Source organism: Ornithorhynchus anatinus, chromosome X1, assembly GCF_004115215.2.
Source record: "Ornithorhynchus anatinus isolate Pmale09 chromosome X1, mOrnAna1.pri.v4, whole genome shotgun sequence".
NCBI lineage: Eukaryota > Metazoa > Chordata > Mammalia > Monotremata > Ornithorhynchidae > Ornithorhynchus > Ornithorhynchus anatinus.
In genome coordinates this window covers 40,127,910-40,144,324 of record NC_041749.1, presented here as the reverse complement: position 1 = coordinate 40,144,324, position 16,415 = coordinate 40,127,910, and the positions used below count along the sequence as shown (strand labels likewise).

The 16,415-nt window shown below is 50.6% G+C and overlaps 1 protein-coding gene across 1 annotated transcript; it reads left to right on the top strand.

Annotated features, from left to right (window-relative positions):
• The first annotated feature begins 9,113 nt into the window (after positions 1-9,113).
• Positions 9,114-12,336, top strand: LEAP2 (liver enriched antimicrobial peptide 2). The gene is made up of 3 exons (XM_029049777.2): positions 9,114-9,316; positions 10,217-10,356; positions 12,008-12,336. The coding sequence occupies exons 1-3, from the start codon at positions 9,260-9,262 to the stop codon at positions 12,042-12,044; spliced, it is 234 nt and encodes a 77-aa protein (XP_028905610.1). The 5' UTR covers positions 9,114-9,259; the 3' UTR covers positions 12,045-12,336.
• Positions 12,337-16,415: the final 4,079 nt, after the last annotated feature.

Sequence of the window (16,415 nt, the reverse complement as noted above, 5' to 3'; positions counted from 1 at the left end):
GATGTGGCTATTGCTTTCAGATTCCACTTCTCCCTGGGCTCACACTGCACGAAAACTTGGCTAGGCCAGTATCGCCACTATCGGGGAGCAGCGTGGCACTGTGGCTAAAGCATGGGCTTGGGAGTCAGAGGACATAGGTTTTAATCCTGTCTCCGCCATCTGGCTGCTGTGTGACCGCAGGCAAGCTGCTTAACTTCTCTGTGCCTCAGTTACCTTATCTGCAAAAGGGGGATTAAAACTGTGAGCCCCATGTGCGACAACCTGATTACCTTGTATCTACCCCAGTTCTTAGAACAGTGCGCAGCACATAGTAAGCACTTAACAAATACCATCTTTATTTATTACCCTCGTCCTGTCCTCTTAGGGGAGTTGGAAGCAAATCGACTCTGCTGGCCTCTTGTTCCAATCCTCTTGCCTGCAGTTTCCCCTTCCCTACATCCAAAGGTCTTTCCTGAACCTGAGCAAGGATGACAGCAAAGACGCACAGCCTGCCACGTCATCTTCCAACCACCTTTCCTCTCGTGTTCTGGGAAAACACCTCCCGAAGAGTTAGATTAGCTTTGGGCAGGGACTTGGTCTTGGGTAAAATAAAATTCTTTCCGAGCCACCATTTCCCTCTGCGTGTGCTGGCTTGGACAAAGTTCTGGGGCAGCACCAGGCTTCTCTGCTGATTTGTTTCAGTTCTAACCAGGCAGACCTCAACACCACCACTACGACTCCCACATGGACTCTGCAAGCTTTGCAGATGAAGCGGGAAAAATAATCCTGACCGTTTTTGCAGAGCACGAAAACTTATCTGCTTTTCTTCCTCCATCCCACCGCATGAGGAATGAGCCTCCTGTCCGTGTTTCAAAGAGAGGAAGGGGTTGGGGCTGGAGTTAGGTGTGGATCCCCAGAGGCCTTGGGCTTTACTGTCGTAGATCCGCCCCATCACCGGCCCAGTTTACCTCAGGCCCCCAGAGCTGGGCTCCTGGGAGCAATTTTGGGCCCCTCCCTCAACTCTGAATCCCGAAACCTCCCTCTTGTTGCTTTTCTTCCCTAGCTCTGGACTGAGGCTTCCCAGTTTGGTCAGATCATGTATCTGCCCTTCTAAAGAAGCCACCTCCTCTGGGGAAGCATTTCCTGATTACTCTCCCATATGGCCAAGCCTCCACAGAACATATAGGCCCTCATGTTGTCATCTACTTATCGGTTGAGTTTATTAGTCAACTGATTTATTTATAAAAATGAAAATGGCATGAGTTGACATGACTAATAATCTCGAGGTTATTAGTCATGTCAACTCATGCTATTTTAATTTTTGTATTCTGCATTTGTCCGCTTTCCCCACTGGATGGTGAGTTTGAAGTTGAGGAATGTGCCTCTTCCTGCTTCTCTAAAGGAAGCAGTGTGGCCTAGCGGAAAGAGCACGGGCCTGGGAGTCAGAGGACCTAGGTTCTACTATTCTCGGCCATTTGCCTGCTGTGGGAACTTGAGCAAGTCGCTGTGCCTCAGTTTCCACATCTGTAAAATGGAGACTCAATATCTGTTCTCTCCTAATTAGATTGTGAGGTCCATGTGTGATGTGGTCTGCCCAAACTGATTACCTCAGTGTGCTTGGTACATGGTAAGAGCTTAAAAAACACAACAAATGATTATCATCATTATTCTTTAAATTTCCCTAGTTCTCTGTCCACGGTAGACACTCAATCATCGGTGTTGGCGGTGGCTTTCATAACCTCCCTATTCTGTTTTGAACCCCCCAGCAAACCCCCTCCAAAGTTATTTTCCAGCTCTGATTTTCCATCTTTTTCCAGCTCACCCCTTCTGAGATCCCTCTAGACTGTAAACTCATGGGCAGGAAACGTGTCTCCCAACTCTTGTACCGCACTCTCCTAAGCGTTTACTTAGTTCAGTGCTCTGCAAGGATAAAGGGCTCACCACAACTGATCGACAGGTACAGTGCTCTGCACACAGTAAGCGTTCAGTGAATACGATTTATTGATCCCTAACGTTCAGCACCACAGAGGAGCTTTAGTGCTGATCTACTTGCCTCCCCAGCCTCAGTCTGAGGTAGGAGGAAGAGTTCTCATTCCAGGACATTCCTTTCGCTGCTACATCCCAAACAGAGCTCTCCTTAATTGAAACAGCAAAACGCTTCCAACTGGGAATATTTCACCTCACCTCGAGGGAGATAGAGATCAAAGCCTGAAACTGCTCCGCTGCCCCTCTGAGAAGTTAAGACCCGATTAAAGATGCCCTTGGCACTAAACTCTGAGCTCATGCTCTACTGAGCTAGGAAGCACTGACAGTCAACTGTGGTAACAGCATAAACAAGTCTCTGCCTTATAACGCCTAAATGCAGGGTGGTATTGAATTGACTCAATATGCAGACAGGGTGAGCTCACCAAGAGAAGTGTTGCAAGTATGTGATGGGGCAACAGTGGCTATTACTGATGGGACTGAGGGATTATAAAGCCAAGACTGTCTAGGAAAAGAACCGATGATCGATCATACCGGACGTATGCAAAGTTTTGCACCTTAGGAGCTGACCATGTGTACTCTAGACTGTAAGGTCACTGTGGGCAGCGAATGTCACTGCTTATTGTTGTACTGTACTTTCCCAAGCGCTTAGTACAGGGTTCTGCACACAGCGCTCAATAAATGCGACTGAATGAATGTACTAAGAACTTGGGAGAGAACAATACACTAGAGTTGGTAGACATGTTTCCTGCCCACAAGGAATTTATAGTCTAGATACAGATCTGTAGACAAAGTGCTGTGGGACTGAGGGTGGGGTGAATATCAGGTGCTTATGGGGTACAGATCGAAAGGCCTAAGTGACGCAGAAAGGAAAGGGAATAGGGGAGATGAGGATGTAGTTGGGGAAGGCCTCTTGGGAGAAGTTGTGATTTTAATAAGGTTTTGAAGGTGGAGAGTGTAGTGGTCTATCTTATATGAAGGGGGAGGCTGTTCCAGGCCAGCGGGAGCAAGGGATCAGTGGCAAAATAGACGATATCGAGGTACAGCGAATAGGTGGGCAATAGAGAAGCGAAACATATGGGCTGGGTTTGGTAAGGTAGGGGAGAGCTAATTGAGTGCCATAAAGCCGACGATACGGAGTTTCTCTTTGATGCGGGGGGTGGATGGGAAACCACTGGAGGTTCTTGAGAAGCGGGGAGATGTGGATTGAATATTTTTGTAGAAAAATGCTCTGGACAGCGGAGTGAAATAAGGACTGGAGTGAGGAGAGACAGGAGGCAGGGAGACCAGCAAGGAGTCTGGAGCAGCAGTGAGTGCTTGATCAGCCCAGTAGCAGTTTGGATGGACAGGACGGGGTGGTGCAAGGTTGTGAAGGTAGAACGAAATGAATGTATCTATTTCCAAGATTCAATTTTTTACCAGTGGATGACAGCTAGAGTGGAGAAGTGGCATTGTGCGGGGAGGGTGGCGATCCCTCTCCCTGTAGACGATAAGCCCTTTGGGGCCACGGAACCACATCTGCCAACTCTGTGACACTCTACTTTCTCAAGGTCTTAGTTCAGTGCTTAGAGCTTATTTAGAATAGAGTAAGTGCTGTCAGTCGACGTATGGTATTTACTGAGCGCTTACTCTGTGCGGCGCCCCGTACCATAAATTCCATTGACCGACTGATTCTTGAGAAGGCTAGGAGGTAGTCAACCGCTCTGGGCCCACCTGATAGCTCCCTGCGCCCACCTGATAGCTCGCCGCAGGGGAAGGGGCTTGGTGGCTCTAGGATAGGACTGCGGCCTTGCTCGAAAATGGCTGGGACCTCTTGAGAGCAGACCCGAATCCCGTGGGTGGGCCCAACCAGACCGTCTCCCCATGGCCCTCAGGCCAGGGTCCCCCAATCCAGACCGTCTCCCGACGGCTCCGGGCCAGGGGTTCCCAATCCAGACCATCTCCCCAAAATCCCTGAACAAGCATCTGATCCAGACGATCACCCTGAGGTCCACAGACCGGCAGTCCCTAGTGCAAACTGCCTCCCTGAGATCTTCAGACCGTCCGTGTCCCCGAGCCACTCCAGACCAGCACCCCAAATCTCAAACCTCACTGATGGGGGGCTCGGCGGCTTCCCAGGGGGACTGGCCTTGGGCAGCTGGACTTGGGCCTGTCGCCATTGAGGCACAGGGCCGGACCTGAGCAATGTGGAAGCCTTGGCCGGGGGGCGAGGGCTGAACCTGGTGCAGAGCAGCTCTGTTGGGCCGGACAACTGGCCCATCTCCTGCTCGGCTCCTCCGCCGCCCGCCTCAGCCCCTTGAGCCCCTCCGGGCTGGATCGGTGAGGACGGTGCCCCTGTGAACACCTCTCTCTCACCTTGCCATCTTGGGGAGAAAGATGGCAACACACCATTTTGGTCACTTGCCCCTGGGCCTGCCGCCTCCGCAGCTGGCCTCCCCTTCCCCTCGCCCTGCAGACACGGACCCCGGGGCCCCCACCACTCCGGCCTCTCCGCCTCTTCCCCGGTTCGGCTGCCGCTCCCGCCCTCCCGGACTTCCCTAGCTCAGCACTCTCCTCGACCTTGCCCCCGCTGTGCTGCGTTGGCAGGCCTGCCCGCTCCTCTGCCGTCACCCTGGCCTCGGTTAACCCTTTGCGGGCAGCAGCAGGCACAGCCCGGCGGGCCTCTCCCTCAGGATGTCTGAGCTGCTCCCTAGGATGCTGGAGCTCGGAGGAGAAGGATTCTGTCACAGAGGCCGGGCCAATCTAACAAAGCCCACGTTGCGCAGAGCCCACCCGGCCGGGGCCAGCTTCCCCTGATGGAAAGCGAACACATTCCAACCCCCATTTTTTTATGGTATTTGTTAAGTACTTACTATATTCCAGGCATTATACTAAGCACTGGGGAAGATATAAGCTAATCAGGTCCATAATAAGCTCATCCCGCTAGCCTGTAAGCTCGTTGTGGGCAGGAAATGTTTCTGTTTATTGTTGTTGTGTACTCTCCCACGCACTTAGTACAGTGCTCTGCACACAGCAAGTGCTCTATAAATATGATGTTTGAAGTCAACAACCCACATGGGACTCACAGTCTTAATTTCCATTTTACAGATGAGGTAACTGAGGTACGGAGAGGTGAAGCGACTTACTTGAGGTCACACAGCAGATAGGTGGCAGAGCCAGGATTAGAACCCAGGTGTCCCCTTCATAGAGTCTCCCTAAGAAACCTTTCCCTGTCCGATCCTTTGACCTGTCCCTAGACCTCCCTGGTTTGGTGGGGAGCAGGAGTTCAGCATCCCCTCAGGGCCTTCTGTTACCTGAGACTTCCCCCGCGGTATGGATGGGGAAGCAGCATGGCCTAGTGGATCGAGCACAGACCTGGAAGTCAGAAGGACCTGGGTTCTAATTCCAGCTCTGCCACTTGTCTGTTGTATGACCTGGGGCAAGTCACTTGGCTTGTCTGGGCCTCAGTTGGGGATTAAGACTGGGAGCCCCATGTGCGACTGGGACTGTGTCCAACCTATCTATTTATATTAGTGCCTGTTTCTTGTTTTGATGTGTATATACATCTAGAATTCTATTTGTTTAGATTGATGCTGCTGATGCCTGTCTACTTGTTTTCATGTCTGTCTCCCCCCACTTCTGGACTGTGCGCCCGGTGTGGGCAGAGACTGTGTTTCTTTATTGCTGAATTATATGCTCCAAGAGCTTAGTACAGTGTTCTATACACAGTAAGCGCTCAATAAACACGATTGAATGAATGAATGAACCTGATTAGCTTGTTTCTACCCCAGCATATAGAAGGTTGCTTGACATATAATAATTACTACATTTAATTTTGATATCCTTTAATAATAATTATTATTATTATTATCTACCCCAGCTCTTACAACAGTGCTGGACATACAGTAAACACTTAACAAATACCATCATTATTATTAAAATTCAGTTCCTCTACGAATGGTGCCTGAGGACTGGGAGTCGGATGAGAATCCGGTGGGTCCCTCGTTCTCGAACCCTCCCTCATGGCTTCTCCAGATCTTTTGGGGATGAAGGAACCTCGGCTGGACGACCCTGGTGGGAGGGCACAGGGGGTTGTTCAAGCAGGACCTCGGTGGTCGGGGCTGCGTCTGTGCTGCCTGGGCATCCGTCCCAGCTAGCCGGAGCCCACGCAGGCCAGCCCCGTTGGATCGTCTACTTTTTGGAGACGGCCTGCCGGGCACGGGCCCCGCAGTGCACCCGGAGCCGGGAGAAGGATCAGCTGAGAGGCCCGAGCCAAGGGGGCTGCAACTGAGGTTAGAGGTTGGACTGTGTGTGGCCTGGTGTCTAGGGCACAGGTCCGGAAGTCAGAAGGAGCTGGGTTCTAATATGGCCTCCACCACTACTTTGCTGTGGGACCTTGGATAAGTCACTTCACTTCCCTGGGCCCCAGTTACCTTATCTGTAAAACAGGGATTAAGACTGTGACACCCCAAGTGGTACATGGACTGTGTCCAACCTGATTAGCTTGGTTCTACCCCAGAACATAGTACAGTGCCTGGCACAGAGTCAGTGCTTAAGGAAAACAATTTTAAAAAAAGGCCTTGGGCCCAGTTTTCAGCTTCTCCTTTGGCCCCGGGAGGCTGCTGGACTTTCTTCCCTGGGCATTTCCCCAGTCCGGGGTCGGGGAGGGGAGCCACCAGCGAGGGCAGACTGAACGACCTACCAGAGTCTTTTGGTTTCCTTCCCTCCCTGCCGACCAGGCTACTCTCTGGCCCTACATCAATCGATGGTATCTACTGAGCACTTACTGTGTGTACAGAGCACTGTATTAAGCGTTTGGGAGAGTACGATCCAAAAGAGTTGGCAGACCCGTTCCCTACCCACAAGGACCTCAGGTTTGTCACCTGCCTCTCCTTTGACTGATTCTTTCAATCGTTCAATCACATTTATTGAGCGCTTACTGTGTACAGAGCACCGTACTAAGCGCTGGGGAAAGTACGATACAGCAACATTCTGCACACCGGGCCGGGGCTGCACTCAGGCAACGCTGGACCTTCTGTGCTGTGGGCCGATCGGCGGGGCTCCTTCCTTCTTAAAAATAATTAATAACTGTGGTACTTGTTAAGCGCTTACTATGTGCCAGGCACTATATTAAACGCTGGGGCAGATACAACCAAATCGGGTTGGACCCAGTCCCCATCTCACATGGAGCTCCCGAGTCTTAATCTCCATTTTACAGATGAAGGAATTGAGGTACAGAGAAGTGAAGCGACTTGACTCAGTTCACACACAGACAAGTGGCGGAATGGGGATTGGAACCCAGGTCTTTCTGACTCGTTGGCCCGTGCTCTATCCACTACACCATGCTGCTGTTCTGAGACCACGCTCTTCCACCCTCAGGTTACAGCAGTTTGTTTAACCCTCACGGCCCTCAGCGCCCCGTCTTCAGCCCCTCCTGCCCTGCAGCCGGTGAGCTTGGGGTTGTAGGAAACGGATCCCACAGCAGACGGGAGTGGGTCTGTGCCCCCACGGATCTATGTTGGCTCCGGCCTCTGGCCCGCCCCCGAGAGCCACGCTCTAATAAGTGCCCTGCTGGATGATACGGGCCAGCGTATCAGTTGGCAACTGTCCTCTTTCGGAGAGGGTGGCCCGGCCACGTGGGTGAACGCCCACATCCCTGATGGGACACTGTCCCGCCGAGAAGCATGTGAGCAAATGGAGAGGGGACCTGGACGGCACCCCTGAGAGACGGGGTGGGTCAACCCAAGAGAAGGCTCTAGGGGGGAAGCTGCCCAGATCCGACTCTCCCCTTGCACTCCTTTCCTCTTCCCCCCAGGCCAGGGTCAAAGTAATGGCTGGTGTGGCCAGAGCCCTGAGCTAAGGCCCGATGGTTGGGGTGACCTCAAGTTAGGCCTAAGACCTTGTGCCTTGAGAGGAAAGAGAGACATTTTGAAACAGTCCCAGTCTCAGGTCCCTCCAGCCTGGGATTGGAGCCCAGTGTCTGGATGGGGCCACAGTCGGGGTGAGGGGACACAGATTTGGCTCCCTGCCCCCCCACCCCACCACCTGGAACCAGACCCTGGGCCAAACAGGAAAGCAGCGTGGCTTAGTGGCAAGAGCCCGGGCTTGGGATTCGGAGGACGTGGGTTCTAATCCTAGCTCGGCCACTCATCTGCTGTGTGGCCTTGGGCAAGCCACCTTACTTCTCTGTGCCTCAGTTCCCTCATCTGTAAAATGGGGATTAGGACTGTGAGCCCCACGTGGGACAACCTGATTACCTTGTATCTACCCAGTGCTTGGCACATAGTAAGCACTTAACAAATACCATCATTATTATTACTATTGTGATCTGACTGGGTGGCATTGCCACAGAAGGGCTGGGTGACACTGGGCAAGTCATTTAATCGCCATTTCACGGATCAGGATGACTGTAACCGCTTCTCCCGCCCCAGTTTCCTGACCCGGCCTAGTCTCCCTGCAGCTCTGAAAACACACGGCTCTGGCTGTTTCAACTCCAGGCCTATAGGATGGACTCCTTTGGGACGGCAGGGTGGGAAACGGGCCTGAATGGGCAGCGGTCCGAGAGAAGTGCTCGGTGCCTAGCCCGAAGGGGCCCCTCCCCTCCCTTGGCACGAGACCAGACCGCCTTCCCGGCCCTTGTGGGCCACGGCCCCGGTTTGAGTTTAGAGTTTCAGCCCACACAGGCTCCGCAGGCTGGGCCTCCTGCTAAAACCCCCGACACAGGTGTCGGGCTCCTCCTTTCTCAGCTTCTCCCGCAAACCCCAAGGACCTTGCAGTCATTAGAAAATACCCCGCCTCAGTTCCTCTGAACCAAATTCCTCTTCCCACAATCTGGGCCGCGAGGAGCCGAAGGTATTTTTAAAGTGCTAATTACTGGGATCCTATTTTTATTAGTGTGACCCCAGGGAACTATTTTGGGACTGAACCACGGCCAGACCGCTCAGCTCCACTGAAATTCACCAAGTTTAAATGACCCTGGAGGGGATGGAGGGTAATGATGTTGACCATTCTTTAAAAAGGTGAGAAGGCGGCCAGGACCAATGGCCTGGCCGGACAGAGTCCAGTTGAGAGGTTGGTAAATAGAACTAGCCCAGCACGCAGACCTTGAACGGACTGCTGGGTAGCCATTAACTTATTAAATCTGCCCGAGCCTCAGCGACGGACTTTGGCCCCCACCGTGGCGGCTGATGGACGGGCACGGGTCGTCCGGCTCTATAAACGGCGGCCCCGCAGCCATCCCCCATCAGCCTCCTGAACTCCGACACCGTGGTGACCCAGGCAGCGCAGCGACAGGAGGAGGCGGCGGAGGAGGGGGAAGATGAATCTGGGCGTCATCTGGGCAGCTCTCCTGCTGTGCTTGGGGCTCCTAACCCAGGTAAGGACTGGAGGAAAAGCAGCACGGCCAAGTGGATAAAGCCCGGGACTGGGAGTCAGAAGGACCTGGGACAGAAGGACTTGTCCGCTGTGTGACCTTGGGCAAGTCATTTTGCTTCTCCGTGCCTCAGTTACCACATCTGTAAAATGGGGATTAAGACTGAGAGTCCCATGTGGGGCATGGACTTTGTCCACCTGATTAGCTTGTAACTAACCCGGCGGTTAGTATGGTGCTTGGCACATGGTAAGGGCTTAACAAATACCTTAAAAAAAAACAAAGAGGGTGGTAGCCTCTGAGGAGGTCTTTATGGCAAAGACCGTGCTCAGGCTGACCCTCCTTGGGGAACGAGTTGGCCCGACGGGAGGGTGGGATGGACCACGGCTCTGGCTTGGCATTGGGAACAGCCCTCTGGTGGAAGCACGAGCCTCCCCCTCAGGGTCCACCATCTTAGGGGGTCAGGTCTTTGGCTGAGTGCCAGCAGTGGATCGTATTTACTGAGCACTTACTGTGTGTAGAGCACTGTACTAAGTGCTTGGAAGAGCGCTTAGTAGGCTTTACACACAGGAATATAACCTGCCCACGGTAAACTTACAGTCCAGAGGGGGAGACTGACAATAATAAATAAGTTACGGATATGGACATAAGTGCTGTGGGGCTGGGGGGCAGGGGGGTGAATCAAGATAGCGAGTCAAGGTGGCGTAGAAGGGGGTGGGAGAAGAGGAAGGGAGACAGGAGTGGGGGTGGCCGGGAGGCAGCAAAGACCCTTAGCCTCTTCCATCAGCCTCCGGAGGGGGAGGGAAAGGGAGGTTTCCTCGCAGTCACGGCCCCCTCTCACAAGCCCGGTTCCATCCGAGGGGACCGCCCCAACCCCACTGACCCCAGCCCTGTGCTTGCCTGCAGGTGCACTGTTCGCCACTGCCCGAGACACATTCTCCGCACCTGCGGATGAAGAGGATGACCCCGTTTTGGCGAGGGGTCTCCCTCCGGCCCATTGGGGCCTCCTGCCGAGACAACTCGGAATGCATCACGCTGCTCTGCAGGTACCGGCCCTCCTCTCCTTCTTTCCGTGCACACGGATGGCAACCAGAGCGGCGTCGCCTAAAGAGGATCCCCTCCCGCAGGGCGGGCCCTCGGGGGGTGCTCCTGGAGGCGGCAGGCGATTCGGCGGGGACCGTGTCCAGCCCCCATTTGCTTCTATCCCCCCCAGGCCTTAACACACAGCGCTTAACGAATACCACAATTATTATTATTAAAGTAGGCTGGCAAAGCTGGGCCTTGGAGGTCCTGAGAGGGACGGCGGTAGAGACCCAGGCGGATACCCAGGGGAAGGGTTGGTGGCAAAACATGACAATGATCAAAAGGTTGGAAGGGTCTGTTTGCAGTCCTCCAGACTGCAAACTCGTTGCAGGCAGGGAACGTGTCTACCAACTCTTGTATATCAAACTCTCCCAAACGCTTAGTACAGTGCTCGGTCCACAGTAAACACTCAGTAGATACGGTCGATTGATTAATCAAGATTCTCAAGGGAAATACTTAATTCCATGAGGAATAATGCCTCACATGAGCCCCAACACAGCCTGCTCTCCACCCACCGGCTATGGGGTAGAACAGGCAGGCAGGCCAGCCCAGGAGAGATAACCTCAATTCTTCCAGTACAGCAACCTGAGTCAGTGAGGGTTGGATTCTGCCTGTAAGCCAGAAAGACAGACATCTCGGAAAAAAGGAGGCAGGCACAGCACAGGGGCAGCAAGACGCACAGCTCGCCCTAGGCGCACAGACACAAAGATGGCAGCTCTCCCCACCCAGAATGAGAGGTCACACACAAAATACACACAGAGCTCCCTCTTCTTTCCTCTCCTCCCTACATAGGTTCTCTTTCTTCCAAGAACTCGCTCTTCCCCTTACTTCCTAAAACACTAACACTATATTAACCACTAGTTTCATGAATGTGTGTCATGGCTGATGTAAATGACACTCTCCTGCTTCCTCCTCACTCCCTCCCTCACCCCTCCTTTCTTCCCAGTGTTCTGCAGTTTAGCCAAGGGAACGGTGAGATTCAAGGGAAGGATTGTGCTTGCTAGTCCACTGGCTCGCCGATGAATCACGCTCTCTCCCAGGAAGATATTTTAAATTCCACACCACCTAAATCCCATTTTATCACCCACATGGACCTAAGGCCTTGGGAGCAGATCCTCGAAGGAGCATTCTTCCTGCTCCCCTGGAAAACTATCTTATACAGTGACATGAGAGACGCCACGAGGCTGAAGGGTTCGGGGGGGGGGGGTCTGAAATACCACATAATACACCCAGAAGTAAACTGGCGGAGCTACCGGGTGTCAAATCGAGCAGACTCGCACAAAATAGGCAGGGGATATCACCGCATCTCGCTTTATGCGGCACAGAATGGGGGCATCTTGGGGGAGCTGTCAGATTAGGGTCCCATCGCTTGCTTCCCCATCTTGAGCAGACGACGAGAAGGGATGCGGAGAAGGGACATTCTCCTCCCGCGTCTCGGCCCTCGGCTCTTCTCAACTCTGACATCCCCTGGACCCCCAAAACAGAACCGGCAAGGGCAGGTTTCAAAAACCCATCAACAGAGGACAAGCGAATAATGAAACAGCAAACAGAATGGTTGCAAAGACCCCCACATCCAACATCTTTAATCCATTTTTTGTGTTTTCTCCCCCCCAGAAAGAGTCGTTGCTCTCTGAATATTTCCCCAGAGTAACATGCCATCCAGGGGAAGAATCAAGGCAGCAGCTGCTGCCAGCAATACTCCGTTCTATGGAATATTGATTACTTCCTGCACTTGAACTGAGGACACTTGAGGAAAGCAATTGCATATTTAATATTTAAAGACAGATATAGGCTTGGCTGGAGACCATCCAACTCTTCCTGAAGCATGGAGAAGTACAATGAAAACCTTGAATTTGATTTCTTAGATTCTGTATTTTTGTATCTACCAACTATTAAATTTCCAAAATTAAAACAATGGTTTGCTAATTTACCCCAAAAGGGAAGACAGCCACTCACAGAGCATTAAAGGGAAAGGAGGGGGTCATGTTTGTTATGAACCACGTGACTTTATTATTTTTTTTACTGCGACAAAACTGGGACAATTTTTCAGTTGGAAAGTTGACTAAGATGGTGGAGTAGCAGCTGTGGCTAGTGGATGGAGCACAGGTCTGCGAGTCAGACGGACCTGAGTTCAAATCCCCACTCCACCACTTGTCTGCTGTGTGACCTTGGGCACATCACTTGTCTTCTCTGTGCCTCAGTTACCTCATCTGTAAAATGGGGATTAAGACTCTGAGCCCATGTGGGACAGGGACTATGTCCAATCTGATTAGCTTCTATCTACCCCAGCGCTTAGTACAGCACCTGGTATATAGTAAGCGCTTAACAGATACTATAAAACAACATTAAAAAAAAAAGAGTAGCCAGGTGGCAGGCAAGGGGCTAGGGATTTGCCACAAGCTGGACGGTGGACCCAGACGCTGGCAATCTTTTTGACTGACTCATGCCTCCTTCCCACGATAGCTAATGGACGGTTACAAGACACATCAAACCTCCTCAGGGCTCTTCAAGGCTCTCCCCTGAGCTTACCTGGGTTCACATTTTGGAGACACATCCAAAATCGGAACTGAGGCCCCCAGGAAAAGATGGTAAGTAGTACAAAATTTAGAGGAAGACTTTTGAAGTTTCTTTCGGGGCAGCTTAAATGTCACAATTCGGTGTTGTGTTCCTTGGGACGAGGACCAGCAGGAAGAGAACCCGCTGCTCCGGTGGATAAGCGGAAAGAACAATCCGGCATATTCATTGAAAGGCATCGGCAGAAGCATAAGACTTCTGGAAGCCTAGAGTTGAACTACATGGGCCGGGGAGTCAGAGGACCTGGGTTCTACTCCCTACTCCGCCTCTTGTCTGCTCGTGACCTTGGGCAAATCACTTCACTTCTCTGGGCCTCAGTTACCTCATCTATAAAATGGGGATTAAGACTGTGAGCCCTGTGTGGGACGGGGTCAATATCCAGCCCCATTATCTTGCACCTACCCGGGCACTCAGTAAAATGTCTGGTGCTCAGTAAACACTTAAATACCACAAAAAAGATGCCCTACTTATGAAAAATAAACAAAGTTATGGTGTTTATAAAGTTTAATACAGAAAAATCTATTTGATATTTATTAAACTTAGTTTCTCCAGTTAAGGTTTTGCATTATACAAAGCATTTTAATGACACAGTAGTTAAAAAGATCTTTACAAATTGAAATGTGATACCCTTTTCTCCAAATATTTTAATTGCCATAAATTTGTTTAAAAATACACATTAAACGCAGGTTTCAGACACTCTAAACTTTCTATAATCTCAATACCACAAAATACATAGAATATGCTATACAGATGTGGAAAAAAATCTAGTTAGTATATAATACTTTGCTCACCATTAACAGCTTTATTACGTGAAATGCACATACTGACTTAGAAATCCTAACTTTTGAGCCCCAAAGTACCCTTTAAATTTAAATGTATTGCAACAAATAAAATCACAGTATATATATATATATATGTATATACATACACATGTGTATGTATATACATATATATATATATATTAAAGTTTTGGTTGAAAATATCAGACGCCTAAATATTCTGGAAAAGAACAAACGCAAAACAAGGGCTTGAGTCATGTATAAAACAAAATAAAGACATCCCATCAAAGTCATTAACAGTACCTTTCAGTATGATCAACAAGGGCTTAGTTTAGTAGATCGTTGATAGGTTAAAAAACAAAAAATCCCTTCCCCCAGAGACCCCCTTTTTCCCCACCCCCCAAAAACCCCCAAACCCTTCTTCACCAAATAATTATAATTTCAAATAAGATTAAGGATTTAATAAATATATAAGCACTTCATCCTCCATATACAAAATTTCTTAAAACCATTCAATAGGGAGACCAGATACAAATTTGAGTAACTGTGCTTGCAAAAGTCATGTCTGGTCCTTGAAGGTGAACTTTCAGGCTCTACACTGATGCCGTCCACTTGAATCAGCTAAGACGGCAATTCTGTGGAACTCTTGATCGAATGATTTGCCAGGGGTGTGCATAAAATCACAGAAACAAGGGCGCTTCCTGGAAGGTACCCACCACGGGACGGTTCAATAAGGATGGATAGTATGCCATCGATCTGAAAGATGACATTTCCGGGAACTCCCCAGGAGGCAGCAATCAGATCGAGACTCGGAAGGGTGAAAAGCTTTAAATGGATCGTTGGCTGAAGTAAACACGTCCGGGTTCATTCCATTTCTGGTTGCCTCCAATCTTTGGGTTGCCATCCCGCCCTCCTCCGCACCCTTGACCTAGAAAACTAAAGCTTCCCTCTGAACGGGCCGCTTCACAACTTGGCTCCCAGCTTCTCTCAGCATGATTAAATGCTTATTTATACCTAACCCCGATTTCTCCAGACTATCATCCCAAGCCATTCAGACTAAACTTCATTTTAAAATAACAGACTAGGAAGACAGAATGACCTAGTGAAGAAGCCTGGGACAGGGAGTCCAAACTCAAACAGAGCTGTCACTGGCCTGCTGTGTGACCTTGGGCATGTCACACCCTCGCTGGGCCTCGATTTCCTCATCTGTACAATGAGAGACAATAACCGCTCTTCCTCCTTAGATTATGAGCCCAGCATGGAATGGCGACTGACTCTGATCTGATTATCCTGTATCCACCCCTGCACTTAGTAGAGTGTTTGGCACATAGTAAGTGCTTAATAAATAACACGTTTCTAATAGTTTTCAGTCACCTGAATTTAGGACACTGACCTCCTTCAACAGAGTTGGTGTCTTGATAATAAAGAATAGCTTTAGAAATCTTAAAACCACATTTGAGAATTTCTCTGCTTAAATTTCTGGTTTAACCTCAGCTCACCACCCAAAGTTAATTTTTCCAAACCTAAGTGCCAACCCAGAATCACGTTAAACCCACCTGAATTGCTGGAGAGCAATTTCTCTTAATTCACTTTTGAGTGACTTGGATTAATGCAGATTTTTTTTTTATCCTGGTGCACACCCAGTTTTGGATATCTAATATCCATGTCCTTGAAAAAAATAAGCAACCCCCACACTGACAAGTCACCCCGCCAAACACGGAGACTTTGTTCGAAAAATTCAGGACACTTTAGTTACAGGGTCCTCAGGTGTTTTGAAATTGTTCGCTACCTAAAGGGATGGGGGCTCATTTAAACTTTGACTTGTTCAGGCTCGGATTTTATCTGCTCTGTTTTAAATCAGTGTTTTTCAAGCCGGAGGCTGAGGGGAAGTTGAAGGTATCACGGAAGGAAGAGCTGCAGGCGCCATGGTGGCCATCCGGATTTGGTATTTTGTCTAAGAAATGGGACTGACCCCTTCAACTCCCACTCCCATCACGGCGGCCCATCCACTCCCAACGAGAACTTGGGCTCCGCTGGGTTTGCCCAGTCGATCAGCCAGACATGGCCACAGCGAGCCCCGGGGGTGAGGGCGGACCATGGAAGGCATGTTTGTTGGGGGAATGGTCCCTCCCCAAGGCCTGAGTTGCCCCTTTCCCACTCTCCCCAAGACACATCCGTGGCTATGCCTCTGAGGGAGTGTCCCTCGCTCCTGGCAGCTTGGAGACTAAATTTAGACCAGCGCAGAGGCTGCAGAGGTGGCAAGAGTAGAGAGGGGGTGGGTGGCCAACAGGCTAGCTCCAGGGATGCATCTAGGAAATTGGCTTCCCTCTGTCCCACGGCAGCCCCCACGTCAAGCCAACAAGAACATTTACTGAGCACCTACTGTGTGTGGAGCTCTGAACGAAGCACTTGTATCCAGCTCAGTATTCCGTCTCTGGCAGTGGCCCAAAAGGGACATTTCAAAATCTGTTCTGACTTTGAGGGAGACATCAGAGCTGTAGCTACCTGAACAGCTATTTGGTGGTGAAGTGGTAATGAGGAACACGTGGAAGAGGGATAAGGGGGAAAGGGTGGGAACCTCAGGAGTCTTGAGGAATGAGAGTGAAATCTACCTGCTATTTAAAAGCAGGTTACTGAAACTAAAGAGAGACCTGTCCTTTTTTTTTTTC